The sequence below is a fragment of the Bubalus kerabau genome, chromosome 10 (genome assembly GCF_029407905.1).
Source record: "Bubalus kerabau isolate K-KA32 ecotype Philippines breed swamp buffalo chromosome 10, PCC_UOA_SB_1v2, whole genome shotgun sequence".
NCBI lineage: Eukaryota > Metazoa > Chordata > Mammalia > Artiodactyla > Bovidae > Bubalus > Bubalus kerabau.
This window is the reverse complement of record NC_073633.1, coordinates 10014428-10027299: the sequence shown is the minus strand read 5'-3', so window position 1 is coordinate 10027299 and position 12872 is coordinate 10014428. Positions and strand designations below refer to the sequence as shown.

Genomic DNA, 12872 nt, shown 5'->3' with positions numbered 1-12872 from the left:
AGGAATGTAAAAGGATACAAACACTTTGTTGTTCTTGTTGTTCATTCTCTAAGTTATGTCCAACTCTTTGCAACCCCAGGGATTGTAGCACACCAAGCTTCCCTATCCTTCACTATCTCCTGGAGCTTGCTCAAACTCATGTCCATTGAGTCAGTGATGCCATCCAACCATCTCATCCTCTGCCGCCCTCTTTTCCTCCTGCCCTCAATCTTTCCCAGCATCAGGGTCTTTTCCAGTGAGTCGGCTCTTCTCATCAGGTGGCCAAATTATTGGAACTTCAGCTTCAGCATCGGTCCAATGAATATTCAAGGTTGATTTCTGATAAGATTGACTAGTTTGATCTCCTTGGAATCCAAGGGACTCTGAAGAGTCTTTGGAGAATAGTTTGGCAGTTTAAGTTAAACATATCCTTACCCTGCAATCCAGCCATTTCACTCCTAAGTATTTACCTAGAAGAAATGAAAATGTATGTCCATAAAAGGCAGGTATTTAAAGCAGCTTTATTTGCAACAGCCCCAAACTGGAAACAGTCCAGATGTTCATAAACAGGAAAATGGATTATCAAATTCCATTCACACAGTGGAATACCTAACCCAGCAATAAAAAGCCCCGAACCATGCGTATATACAACAGCATGAGTAAATCTCAAAATAATTATACAAAAGAATAGATACTGTATATAAAATCCTAGAAATCATAAACTAGTATATAACGACAGAAAGTAGATCAGAGGTGGCCAGGGAATGGGTATAGCAGGGTTTAGGAAAGATGGTGGAATGGCCAAGGGCACAAGAAACAAAACAAGGATGATAGCTACTAATATTTAATTACCTTGATTGTGGCAATGACCTCACAGCTGAATACATGTGTCAAAAGTTCTGCATGGTCAGTATATGCAATTTATATTTCATATATAGTATGAAGTAAAGAGTAAAGATCATTGGAAAGAGAAAGAATTTACTCATAGTAACTTTTTGGGCTTTTACTTCATTGAATATGTATCTTTTTAAACTTGTGATTACTGTCTTTAATTCATTTAAAATATCCTGTTTCCATAATTCTATGCTATGTGCCTCCCTCAAGTTCTGTGATTATTTAGGGGAAAACCCAAACATCCTCAGCTCACTTTTAAAATCTCAGACCAAGTTCTGTTTGAAGTAGGGGTGAATGAGGCAGGAGGGGGTGCTGGAAAGGAGTTGGGAGCAGGGATGACATCCAGGTTGAGCTTCATGAGAGAGATCAGAATTGTCCGGAATCCTTGCGGTTACTGAGAACCCTTCCAACAAAACCCTCTGCACGAGCCTCCATCAGCCTTTGGTTTGTGCACACCCGTTGTTGAGATTACACACGTCTGTTCAAGAGTCCACTTGAGAAGAAGAGGCTGCTCTCAGGGGCTCTTGTGGGTCAATCTTCCAGCAAGATCTTATTCAGTTCTTAGCTTGCCTTCCCATCGCCAAGTCTGTGCTCCCAGACTGATGATACACGACTGGGAAAGAAGGAAGACAATTTACCATCTCCTTATGAAAATCATGCAGCATCATTCGGAGCCAGCTGCCCCTGATGCAGTATTTCCTTCTCCTGCCATCCCTTGAGGGGCGGGGCTCGTCTACGCGAGCTCTGTGGGCCTGTCTCTGCTTGCTGACATCTCTCCCTTTCTCTCCCTTAACCCATGGGATGTACCTTTTCGCCAGAGGAGCCTTCTCGGAGACCAGGGTACGCCTCTCACACAAGTCCCCTTGGGATCCTGATCTTTTAATTAACCACTTGTGTTGACTCTGGCTGATTTCATTACAACTAGTTGGCAACTTGGTGGCAGCTGTTTCAGTGGCCTTACTTATATAATCTATATATCTCGTTGCTCTTTATATTGCATGTTATGCATTTATAAAAATTCCCTTTTGAAAGCTAAAAATCTAATAGCACATTCTCTCCAAAAGACCAACCAACTCATTCATTTCCATTAACGAAAAAGTGGCAGCCAAGAATTTGTTACGCCAGCAGTTATTCTAACCATACTGACAGCGACTAAAACCAAGACAGGAGAGGTGCAGGGTTGGGGGCGGGAGCAGGGCAGCAATGCCTTTGGGTTTCTGAACATTCCAGGCACAGCGCTAGGTGCTTGATAAATGTTATCTGGCGTATCTTCGCGCACATGTTTTTAGGAACCTGTTGGGATCTTCATTCTGCAGAAAAGGAACCAGAGCTTGGGCTGGGTGGACTCTGCCTCCCTTTGCCCACAGTGGGGGTGAACTGGAAGGACAGAGATTTGAATACAGGTTTGTTAGTCTTCGGCTTTAGAACCACAAACCTCCCCAGCCAGGAGACAAATGATAGCCAAGCGATAACATTTTCTCCAGCTCCCATTTACGAGCAGGCATCTCTGATTCTAAGCGCAAGGGTGGAATATGAGAAGCCACCTGACCCTTGCATGTGCGTCGTGGCCAGATCTCCGAGGGCTGCAGGAAGTCAGGACTAACGTGCCGTTGCAGTGGTACCTCCACACCTCACTAATCGCATCCAGCTGGATCTTGTAATGTGGCCACGCTCCTTCCAGTTAACCAGCAGAGAAAACTGTCTCTAAGAGCCTGTATAAAAAGTATTCAAAATAGTTTATTTCTTTACCCAGAGGTTCCCATGGATGAGTGCACCTGTTCAAGTTGGAATAGTTGGCTTTTGGTGAGTAGAATTACTTCAGTGTCATTCTTTCCTTTTTTAAGATTAATATACAGCATATGAAAGTGAGGGCTAATATGGGACATGCATTTTGAAAAATGAGACCATCTCAGAACATCTGGTCCCAGTCATTAGCTAGAAAGAAACTGCCTTTAGAGAAACCTGCAACATTTGGGGCTACTTGTGTGATTTTTTTTTAAAACTGCTTTTATCTGTTTGATTTTTTCCCTTTTTATAATTATTTTGGCAGCCCTTAGTAGTAAAATTATACAAACAGGACATATTTTTGTGTTGGCAGTATAATACCAAAAAGAAAGAAAGGGGATTGTTATCAAAGTAGAACAGAAAAAGTCTGAAAAGTATACCATTTTTAAAAGTGCTCTGATGTGTCTTTTTCATTTTTCTTTAAGCTTGGTATTTGCTACGCCTCTGTGCTGTGCTCTGTTTCCGCAGAAAAGGTATGTATTTGTTACTCTTCAGAATGATCATGCGTTTTAACCCTAAAAACAAGTTGCAGACACAGGTTCATTTCACTAGGAGGAAAGTTGAGTCTCGAAAAGATAATGAAGCCAAGTCTCTAAAAGGAAGAGAGAGAGGCAGAAATTAAATGCACATCTATTTAATATCAAAACTCTCTTTGCCCAGCTCTTTGCTACCTGCTATGATTACATTTGAAAATGCTTTATTCTTGTGTAAGACCCAGGTTAACTCCGGTGCAAATTTGCTCTTATAAAAATTTAAATATGATTCACTGATGTCCAGTCCATTGGCAAAGTCATCTATAAGGCAGAAATATTAGAATTTAAGTTCCACCCCCAGGGAGAGCAACTGTATGCACTTTGGCGGTTGGTATATTGGCTTTCCTTCTTCCTACTTGAGTTTTTTTTTTTCCCTTTTTGCCTTAAAAGCTTTATTGTGCATATATCTTTCATCACAAGTTGCCCTTGAATCCTGCCTTTGATGTAAGAACTGGATTAACCGGCATTAAATCAGCGTCACATAGATCTGCGGCTTCAGCCTTTTTCTGTCTAACGCCCAGGTGCAGAGGGGCAGCGCTCTGCTGCGTTGCTGGGCTTCTGCTTCCAGTCCTGCCTCTGTCATGTCCTTCATGGGCCGGCAGGCCCCACACAGATGGCCTTTAACGCCCGAGGCTTTCCAGTGGCTTTGGGACGCAGCAGTCTCTTCTAGAACTGACTTCATCAGGTCCCGCATCTGATGAGACATCCGTCTTTTATCTGGTCTTTCGCTTGTCTCTGACCCCCACTGTTGTTAGCTGGGGACTTAAATTTCAAGGAGAGGGAACCTTTATCACCTTGGTACCCATAGTTAAGCTCCCCTTGGAGAGGGCAGGAGCTTCAGAACCTGTTGTGAAGCCCGATACAGATGAATTTCCTGAAGAGGAGCACTATTGAATTGGGCGAACCCCAGAATCTCAGGGCTTCGGGTAAGGAAGGTTTGTTTCCTTAGTCTGCGGTACTGGAATATCAGTGTTCAGCACTTGGCGTTACATTCAGTGACGTAGGAGCATGGCGTTTGGGTCGAGAAGGATCTGACTTCAAATCTCAGCTGCCCCTCTGGTTTCCTTATCTGTAAAATTAAGATAATACTTAACTTTCCAAGGTTTTATAAGGGTTAAAAATGCATAATGTCTGACCCAAAAATTAAGCACTAAGTCATAGCCATTATCATTGCCATTAGCAACATTATTTTAAAATTACCCAAGGTCTCCCTATATAGAAGAAAAAAAACAGCCACTGTTTTTTTCTATATTCATAATTTTTCTTTTTTTGCATTATGTCTATAAATCTATATCCTATCTTTTTACCCCTTAGTTTACCACATCTCAACTATGGTGGTGGTGGTTTAGTCACTAAGTCCTGTTTAAATCTTGCTACCCCATGGACTGTAGTCTGCCAGGCTCCTCTGTCCATGGAATTCGCCAGGCAACACTGGAGTGGGTTGCCATTTCCTTCTCCAGGGGATCTTCCTGACCCAGGGATCTCCATTGCAGATGGATTCTTTACTGACTGAGCCACCAGGGAAGCCCACTCAAGTAAAGAATAATTCTTAAGAAACTAATTCCTAGTGTTACCAAACCCAAGTTCAGCAGCTTGCAGCCTGGAAGCCAGTAATTCAAGACACAGGCGTCAGTAGAAAGAAAAGGTGCTTTACTCAGGGAGAAGGTGAACTCATGTCCAGAGACCAACTCCAAAGATTTTGCTCAGTTGTGACACTTTTTTTTTTTTTCATGTAATACCTTTTATTTAAAAAAAAAAAAAAAAAAAAAAAAAACTTTTAATTTTTGTATTGGAGTGTAGCCAGTTAACAAAGTTGAGAGTTTCAGGTGAAGAGCAAAGGGACTCAGCCATACACATACATGTATCCATTCTCTCCCAAACTCCCCTCCCATCCAGGCTGCCACATAACGTTGAGCAGAGTTCCCTATGCTATACAGTAAGACCTTGTTGCTTATCCATTTTAAATATAGCGGAGTGTACGAGTCCATCCCAAACTCTCTTAACTATCCCTTCTCCCCATCCTTCCCCTCAGCAACCGTAGGTTTTTTCTCTAAGTCTGTGCATCTGCTCCTGTTTTTTAAGCAAATTCATTTGTATCGTTTCTTTTTAGATTCCACATATAAGGGATGTCATACGATATTTCTCCTTCTCTGTCAATCATGACAGTTTTTAAAGGAAAAAAAGAGGAGGGGAAAGAATCTCAGTGAACCACCTACTGTGTCTTCAGATGTTGTCTTCCCCGAATGATCTGCCTGCAGATTGCTTAGCAGGGGGCAGAGTAGGGGGTGGGTGTTGGGGATAGAGAGCTCGTCATTTTTTTTTAACTGCTTAATTCTTCATTCTTCTTTCTATCTAGGAAAAGAACAGGTTATTCAGGACAGCATAAGTCAGGAGTTAGGTTAAAATGCCTGGTGATCTCATTACTATTAAGATTAGAGGGGAACAGAAATGGGCAAATAGGAAAGGGGCAAATGAGCTTTCCATAACAGAAAGTCAACAGTTTTGCTGGCCAGTTTTTCTTCATCCTCTTATATATTAAGTATGCATTCATAATGAAAAAATAAGCTTTAATACACGGACTTCCCTGGTGGCTCAGACGGTCAAGCGTCTGTCTACAATGTGGGAGACCCGGGTTCAATCCCTGGGTTGGGAAGATCCCCTGGAGAAGGAAATGGAAATCCACTCCAGTACTATTGCCTGAAAATCCCATGGACAGAGGAGCCTGGTAGGCTACAGTCCATGGGGTCGCAAAGAGTTGGACACGACTGAGCAACTTAAAACATTCAGGTACATTTTTTACATGCACAAAGCAAAGACTTACAGTGGTCCTTCTCAGTAGTGTGACTACAAGAGATGTTTTTACTCATATATTTTCATATTTTCTAAAAGTTCAGAATATATATCATTATACAGTGGACAGAAGCACATTAATGCAAGTGAATTTTTAGTGCTAAAAATTCCACTGAATGCATGTGTCTTTTTCTCATGAATTGTGAACATTCATGTTATTTCTCTTAGGAAGTGTCCTGACCACAGATTACTTTCCGATACATCAGGGTCTGAGAGTGTGATTACCATACCTCTTTGCCAGCGATAAGTGGTTTTTAAGGCTTTTAGTAAGATGAGAGATAATAAGGGATCTGATGGTCCTTTTCTTTCTTATTTAGTGATGGTTTCCTGGGACGCGAAGCATTTTTCAGACAGGGCTCTTGCACCAGTCGTGGGGGTGAACGGGGGTCCTCGCTTTCCTCTCCTCAGGTTCGAATTTCCACCGTCCGTGTGATGACCCTGTCATTTTCTCCCTTCTCCCAGTTCCATGTCTGTGACAAGCTTGGAGGCCGAGCTGCAAGCCAGGATCCGAGAGACCTACCCTGAATTACAGCGTGTGTACTTTAACAAGGGGTTATAAAGCAGGTTAAGAAGCATCTTCAGAGGAGCCTGCCTGCCGCGAGCCTGGTTTACCCAAGTTGGAGAGGGATAACCCGGGCGGCCGGGTTCTCTCGGTGACAGAAACCTTTTAAAGACCCATAGAAGCCTTTAGAGTCCAGCTGCTGCTTACGGCACAGCCCCTGGGGGTGGCCCGGGTGCCTCACCTGCCAGCCCCCGCCCCTTACATTTGAATCATGCTGTGATTTACAGACACCCTTCCTGTAGCTTTTATAGTCACTGTTTTTTCAAAGACAATGTCCTGACTCACACCCAGAGTTTTCCAGAGCATCGCTAGGCATAGAGTTAGATGTTCAGTATATTGATTGTCAGTCAGTGAAAAGGAAATCATACTGAAGTTTTATCCCACCCTTGTTTCAAATCAAGGAGAGCTGAGTAGTGAGTTGAGAAAACACAAAAGCCCTGAGGCTAATCTGTAAAAAAAAAAAAAAAAAAAGACTCGTAAATATTAAGGACAGTTTATTTCTCTGCCCAGGTTGGGCAGGAGGCAGCTGAAGTAGAAGATGAATGTTTTGGATTTGTAGGATAAAAGCTCCTTCATAAACCTCCTGAAAGTCAAAGTACCAGGAGGCTGCTGTCTACATCTGTAAGCTTTCCTCCTGCTGGTGGCTTTCTTTGATTGAATTTTAAATTTATTCTGTTTTATATTCTTATGAAGATATTAATCTTACCTTGCACTTGTTGACTTTATATTCAGTCATTTAAATCAACTAATTAAGTAACTGAAATGCACAAATGTCAAGTTTGGGGAGTATATTCAAAACCAGCACTATATGACTGGGTTGAATCTGGCTTTTTTTTTTTAGAATCAAGAGAACGGTCTCACCTACCTACATCTCTTTTCTTGTCCTATAAGATTTCTTTGGCTTTCAGAAAGCTACAGAAATGATGTGTATGTGAATCATTGACTCAATGGATTTTACTTGAATGTTGTATATTACATTCCACCCTGTTGGAAAATAACCAGCCCAGGGACCACTGTTTACATCACCTGTCTTGGTTTCACAAGTAACATATTCAATGTAACAGAGATTATGCTGTAATTCTACAGAGGTTCAGAGGCATATGGGAGGTGGTTATTTCAGTAAGTGTAGACCACTCAGTACGATGTGTAATAGAGAGTGTAAGTGGAAACACAAGTAGAAACTAGTTTGGGCATGTTTTTGCTGATGATGTGAGCAGACTGGATTTCCTCATAAAGGCAGAACGGTGCACCTCGTGTCTGTGCTTCTCTTTCCTCTGAAATGGTGAGCGGGCCTGAGGCTGGGCTACTCTGGGCCCTCCTGTGTGCTGCCAGAACCCTCTCATGGAGGTTTTCTGTCTTAAGCCATTTGAAGCAAAAGAGCTGCCCCGTGACATTCTGACCTTGGACATCTTTTGTTGCCATTTTTGCTTCTCTTTAAAAATTGGTAAAAGCTAGAAATTTGAGGCCGAGCTCCACGAGGTGCTTACAGGGCACTTTTAACAAGAAACTGAGGCAGCTCGAAGGGCTTCCCCAGCAGCTCAGATGGCAGAGTCTGCCTGCAACGCAGGAGGCTTGGGCTTGATCCCTGGGTCGGGAAGATCCCCTGGAGAAGGCAATGGCAACCCGCTCCAGTACTCTTGCCTGGAGAATCTCATGGACGGAGGAGCCTGGGGGGCTGCAGTGCATGGGGTCGCACAGAATCAGACACGACTGAGTGACTAACACTTTCACATTCAAGGCCTTGAAGCCTCCACCCCCCACCCCCCACCCCCGCTAACCTCAGAATTCTTAGCCCTGGATAACTGGCAGCTCCACGTTAGTCTTAACCTTCATTGGAAATTGAAGGACTGGTTGGAAGATTGGCAAACTAACCAAACGTTTAATGCACACCAGGATGAGTTTAATGCACACGAGGATGAGACGGCCAGACCCTCATGACAGAAGGGACCATGAGCCTGGAAATGTGTCTTTTAAAGTGTTATCTGCTGATTTTTGATGCTTTTATAGAGAAATATGAACTGTAGAGTTGAATCATGGTTTATCAAAAGGAACAAAATGAACCAAGGTTGGCAGTCTTTGCTGATCTCTTAGGAATACCTTTTCTGGAGAAAAGTTCACATGAAGTGCAATAAGCTTGTAAAGGTAAATAGTTATTAATATTTTGGGTAACATAACGAATTATAAGTATGAGCTGACTGGCAGCTTTTATTTCAGTATTAGCACAGTGTCTAGCCAGTGTTGGAGTCCATGTATTATTTCATTTCAACCGGATGAAATGTTAAATAAACTCAGAATGAAAATAAACCCTCTCTTTTATTTGTATGTAAAGGACGAAGCAGTTTTTATGTTATAGTCAACGGTACCTTTCATTCAGACTTCATACTGGGTACTGCCAGTAACTCCTTATTAATCAGGTAATACGTTTCTAGTTTTGGCTACCAGTTTTCCACTTTCTTGAACCCCATAGAGGCACCCAGCACCTGCCACGAGCCCCACAGTGTAAATTCCAGGAACATGCATTATGACACAGGGGGATGAGATTCTGCCTTTAGCCTTGGTGACTAACACCCTTGCACGTGATGCTGAGGTCACTTGGCTTTTGTATTGTTCGTCAGATCCTAACATGGAACTCGGGTTTGCCATAGTTCACAGAGAAAATGTACATCTAACCCAGGATCTGGGGAGTGCCTTTTAACAGACGTGATAAAGAGCTGAGCGTTTTACCCTCCTTGGTCACATCTCTGCACCTGTTTTACTACTGGAACTCTGTTCGTCACTTAAATCATGGAGATATATTCGAGATACAGTCTAGGAATCAGATACAGCCAGTACAATCTCTATCGTACCTACTGTTAAAATACATGTATTCGGGCCGCTGACATTCTTTGTGACCTTCAGTTTTATTGATTTGGATCGTTTGGACAGAATAATTGGATCTACCTCATAAAGTTGTTGTAAACAGGGTAACTCCAGTACAGCGCTTCACATATTGCCCGGCACGCTCAATGGATTGTTCGTCATATATTTGTTTAAAAACACTGGATGTGCATTCAAAATGCCAGTGTATCAATATATTGGTAAGATTTCAGAATCCCAGCAACTTCCCCAGAGACAGTCCACAACCTCACTAAAAATAGCAGATTAAAATGGTCACAGGGAGACACTTGAATCCATGCTTTTAAAGTCCCTAACACAGGTTTGCCTAAATGAGACAGAGGTAGGGAAAGTTTCTGCACACAGATGAGAAAGCTGGGGTTTCAATAGTACAAGCTCAAGACTGTTCCCGGTCACTTGAAAACTATAGTGGCAGCCAAGGTCTGACACCCAAAGCTACAATTGGAATGCTCTAATAAAATTAGTTTTTCAGAATTCGTGTATTCTCATGCATTCAGAATTTCACTGAAAGCCAAAGAAAAGGTTATATTTGGTAGCAATGATAAAAGGATCACTTAAACTCTAGATATTCAAAGTGTAGTCCCGCAACATCCAGGTTTGTTAGAAATGCAAGTTCTTGGGCCTCAGTATCTGCAGAAACAGGAGCCCCAAGATTCCTGCACACATCACAGCTGGAGAAGGGCTGCCGTGCCACATCCCCACTGCTCCCAGAGACCCAAGTTTCCCTCGGTCAGTTTCAGGTCGACTTCAGATGCTCTGAATGTGTGTATCCACCCCTCACCAGACTCCAAGGAAGCTTGCAGCCTCAGTGCTGACAGTCTTAGGGACGCAATCAACACGCGCTTTCTGCTTTGTCCATGGCCACAGCGCCATCCCCTGAAATGTGTGGCCCCAGCCAACCCACGATTATCCGGCTCATCCTGGAATTCAGGTTCTTTCCAGGAATCTGAAGAAGGGTCCTCACATGTCCAATTTCCAGTTGTGGAAAAGAATCCACCTGGTGTCACGGAGAGGTCATCCCCAGGATGTGGAAAGAACAAGGAATCTGAAGGTTTCTAGGAACAGAGCTGGAAGTGGACGTTACCGCTGGGGATCGAGAGGCAAGATGGCTGGGACCATCCAGGCTGTAGCCATTGTTCCTGAGCCAACCCAGCTGTCACTGAGGACCCCGCTGCCCCTGGAGCTTCCGGTGCAGAAGGAGCACTCAAGACAATCCCCAGAGGGCTTGTTGAACCCTTGGGGAGCCCATGATATGCCCAGTCTTCAAGAGAAGGGATGAGGCTTTCTAACGTCACGTGGGGGCCAAACTGCCACCTCAGTCCAGGCCTGTCAAACCCGAATGTCTGCCACTGTGCTTCCCAGCTTTTCCATCAACAGGGATAATGAGAACTAGCTTTGGTACAGTAAATCACAATCTTCAGCATGTATTTTTTTTCCTGCATACATTACTCCTTGTAATACCCCCAAGAGGTTCCTGTGAGCGTCATCTCCATTAAAAAGGTGGGGAAACTGTCTTGAAGAGGTGGAATCACCACAAACCAAACATGGTGAATTCAAAGGACCATAAGAGATGTGCTCATGTTCCCATATACACCCCCACAAACAAGGTTTGTAGAGCATACAAATTCAAATAAGCTCTGAGCCAAGGTGAAAGGCAGGTCCACAGGTCATTTGCAGATGGGATTCCGTATAGAGTAACGCGAGCAGTGATTCTCAAAGGATGGTGCCTGGGCCAGCAGCGTCAGCGTCGCCAGACCTGCGTGTTCTCGGGCCCTTTCTATTGTGCTGAGTCAGACACTAAGGAGACTGCCAGTGAGCCCTCTGAGTGCTATGACCCAGCCCTCTCAAACTTGAGCACCATTAGGCGGATGTTGGGCTGGATGCTAGAGTTGGACTCAGCTCTGCTCTAGGAACCAAGGAAGCGTAAAGTGCTCTGACCCTGTTTCCTCATCTGTAAAGTGAAGTTAATACTGCTTCCCTCATTGACGTGTTGGGCGGATTCAATGAGAATTAACAAATGGACATCCCAGGGACCTCTCTGGTTAAGACTGTCCTTCCAGTGCAGGGGTGTGGGTTTGATCCCTAGCCAGGGGACTAAGATCCCACAAGCCTTGCAGCACAGACAGGAGATTAAAAATAAAATAAATGGACAGCACTTAGCCTGGTGTCTGGTACAGTGCACACTCAGCACATTGTAGCTGAATTTATATGATCCCCAGGGCCGGAAGTCTGACAGCGCTGTTGGTGATCCTCAGGACCGCTGGTGGGTGTCCAAATTTTCCTCTAAGATAGCTTGGCAGTATTTATCCAAGCTTATAAAAACACACACCCTCCTTAGAACAATTTCACTTCTAAAAATTAATCCCCCAGGTGAAGACACTCGGATTCACAGGAGGCCTGGCTACTCCTGGGAGCCTTATGAATGCAATGGTCAAGGAAGGTGAAGGAAGGGGGAGGTTGGAGAATGTTTTCAGAAACTGCCAGGAGGAAAAAAAAAAAGTGTATGTCATTATCAGGTAATCCAAAGTATAAGAGTAAATTTTCCCTGGGGAAAAATTATTTTAATTTCTGAATTGGATTTTTGCAAGAGAAATAATAATTGATTATCACAAATATAATTTGGAAAGAAATGCTCTCTCTGGATAGTGCGATTTTAAGTAATGTAAAATTTTTCTCCTTTATGCCTTTCTAGTTTTCCATTTTTTCTTCTGCTTCTGAACTCAGAACATGTTCAATACTTTAAAAAATAAGAACGACAACTATAGGTTATAGACCCAGTTTTGTAATAAAGAATGCATTGATATGTATAGAAAGATATATACCACAATGGCTAAAAGTTGGTGTCTATGGATTTACAGGGAAACTTTATTTTCTTTACTATTTTCTGTTTCTCCGATTTTCTGGAATGCTCCTACATTGGTTCTATTAATAAAATCAGAAAGACGTCAAATTCGGGCCGTTCAGTGGCCTCAGCTCAGACTCGGAAGAGGGTGCCTCTCAGCTCCCAAGCCCTGGGATTACCGAGCCAGTCATCGACCCTCCCCTGGATTCCAGCTCCCGGCTAGAAATAAAGGAAGCAGAATCTGCTTTCTGAGACCAACCTGAACCTGTGATTTCAGCGCTCCAGACCAGAGAGAGCCGCAGCGCCGAGAGACGCCGCCAGGGGGCAGCATAGCCTGCAACATCGCGCGGTTGGAACCCGCCGATCCCCAGAACGGCCGGCAGAGGACGTAAGGCCACAAACTGCCGCCTGGGAAGGTGCATCTCTGGATTTCCGAGGCTAGGTCGGGAGGATGATGCAGGAAGCTTCGAGAAGGACGTGCTACCTCGGAAGCTGGGAAGATGCGGAGACAAGCAGGAATGGAGTCATCCCC

At 43.7% G+C, this 12872-nt stretch overlaps 1 protein-coding gene across 1 annotated transcript in view; it reads left to right on the top strand.

Moving 5' to 3' along the window:
* The window catches only part of SFXN1 (sideroflexin 1), a 50371-nt gene extending 42090 nt beyond the window's left edge, over positions 1–8281 (top strand). The window contains exons 9-11 of the mRNA XM_055536570.1: positions 2627–2676; positions 3084–3131; positions 6504–8281. Coding sequence (XP_055392545.1) covers positions 2627–2676; positions 3084–3131; positions 6504–6600 — 195 coding nt within the window. The 3' untranslated portion in view covers positions 6601–8281. The remainder of the gene's footprint in view (positions 1–2626; positions 2677–3083; positions 3132–6503) is intronic.
* The last annotated feature ends 4591 nt before the right edge of the window (positions 8282–12872 follow it).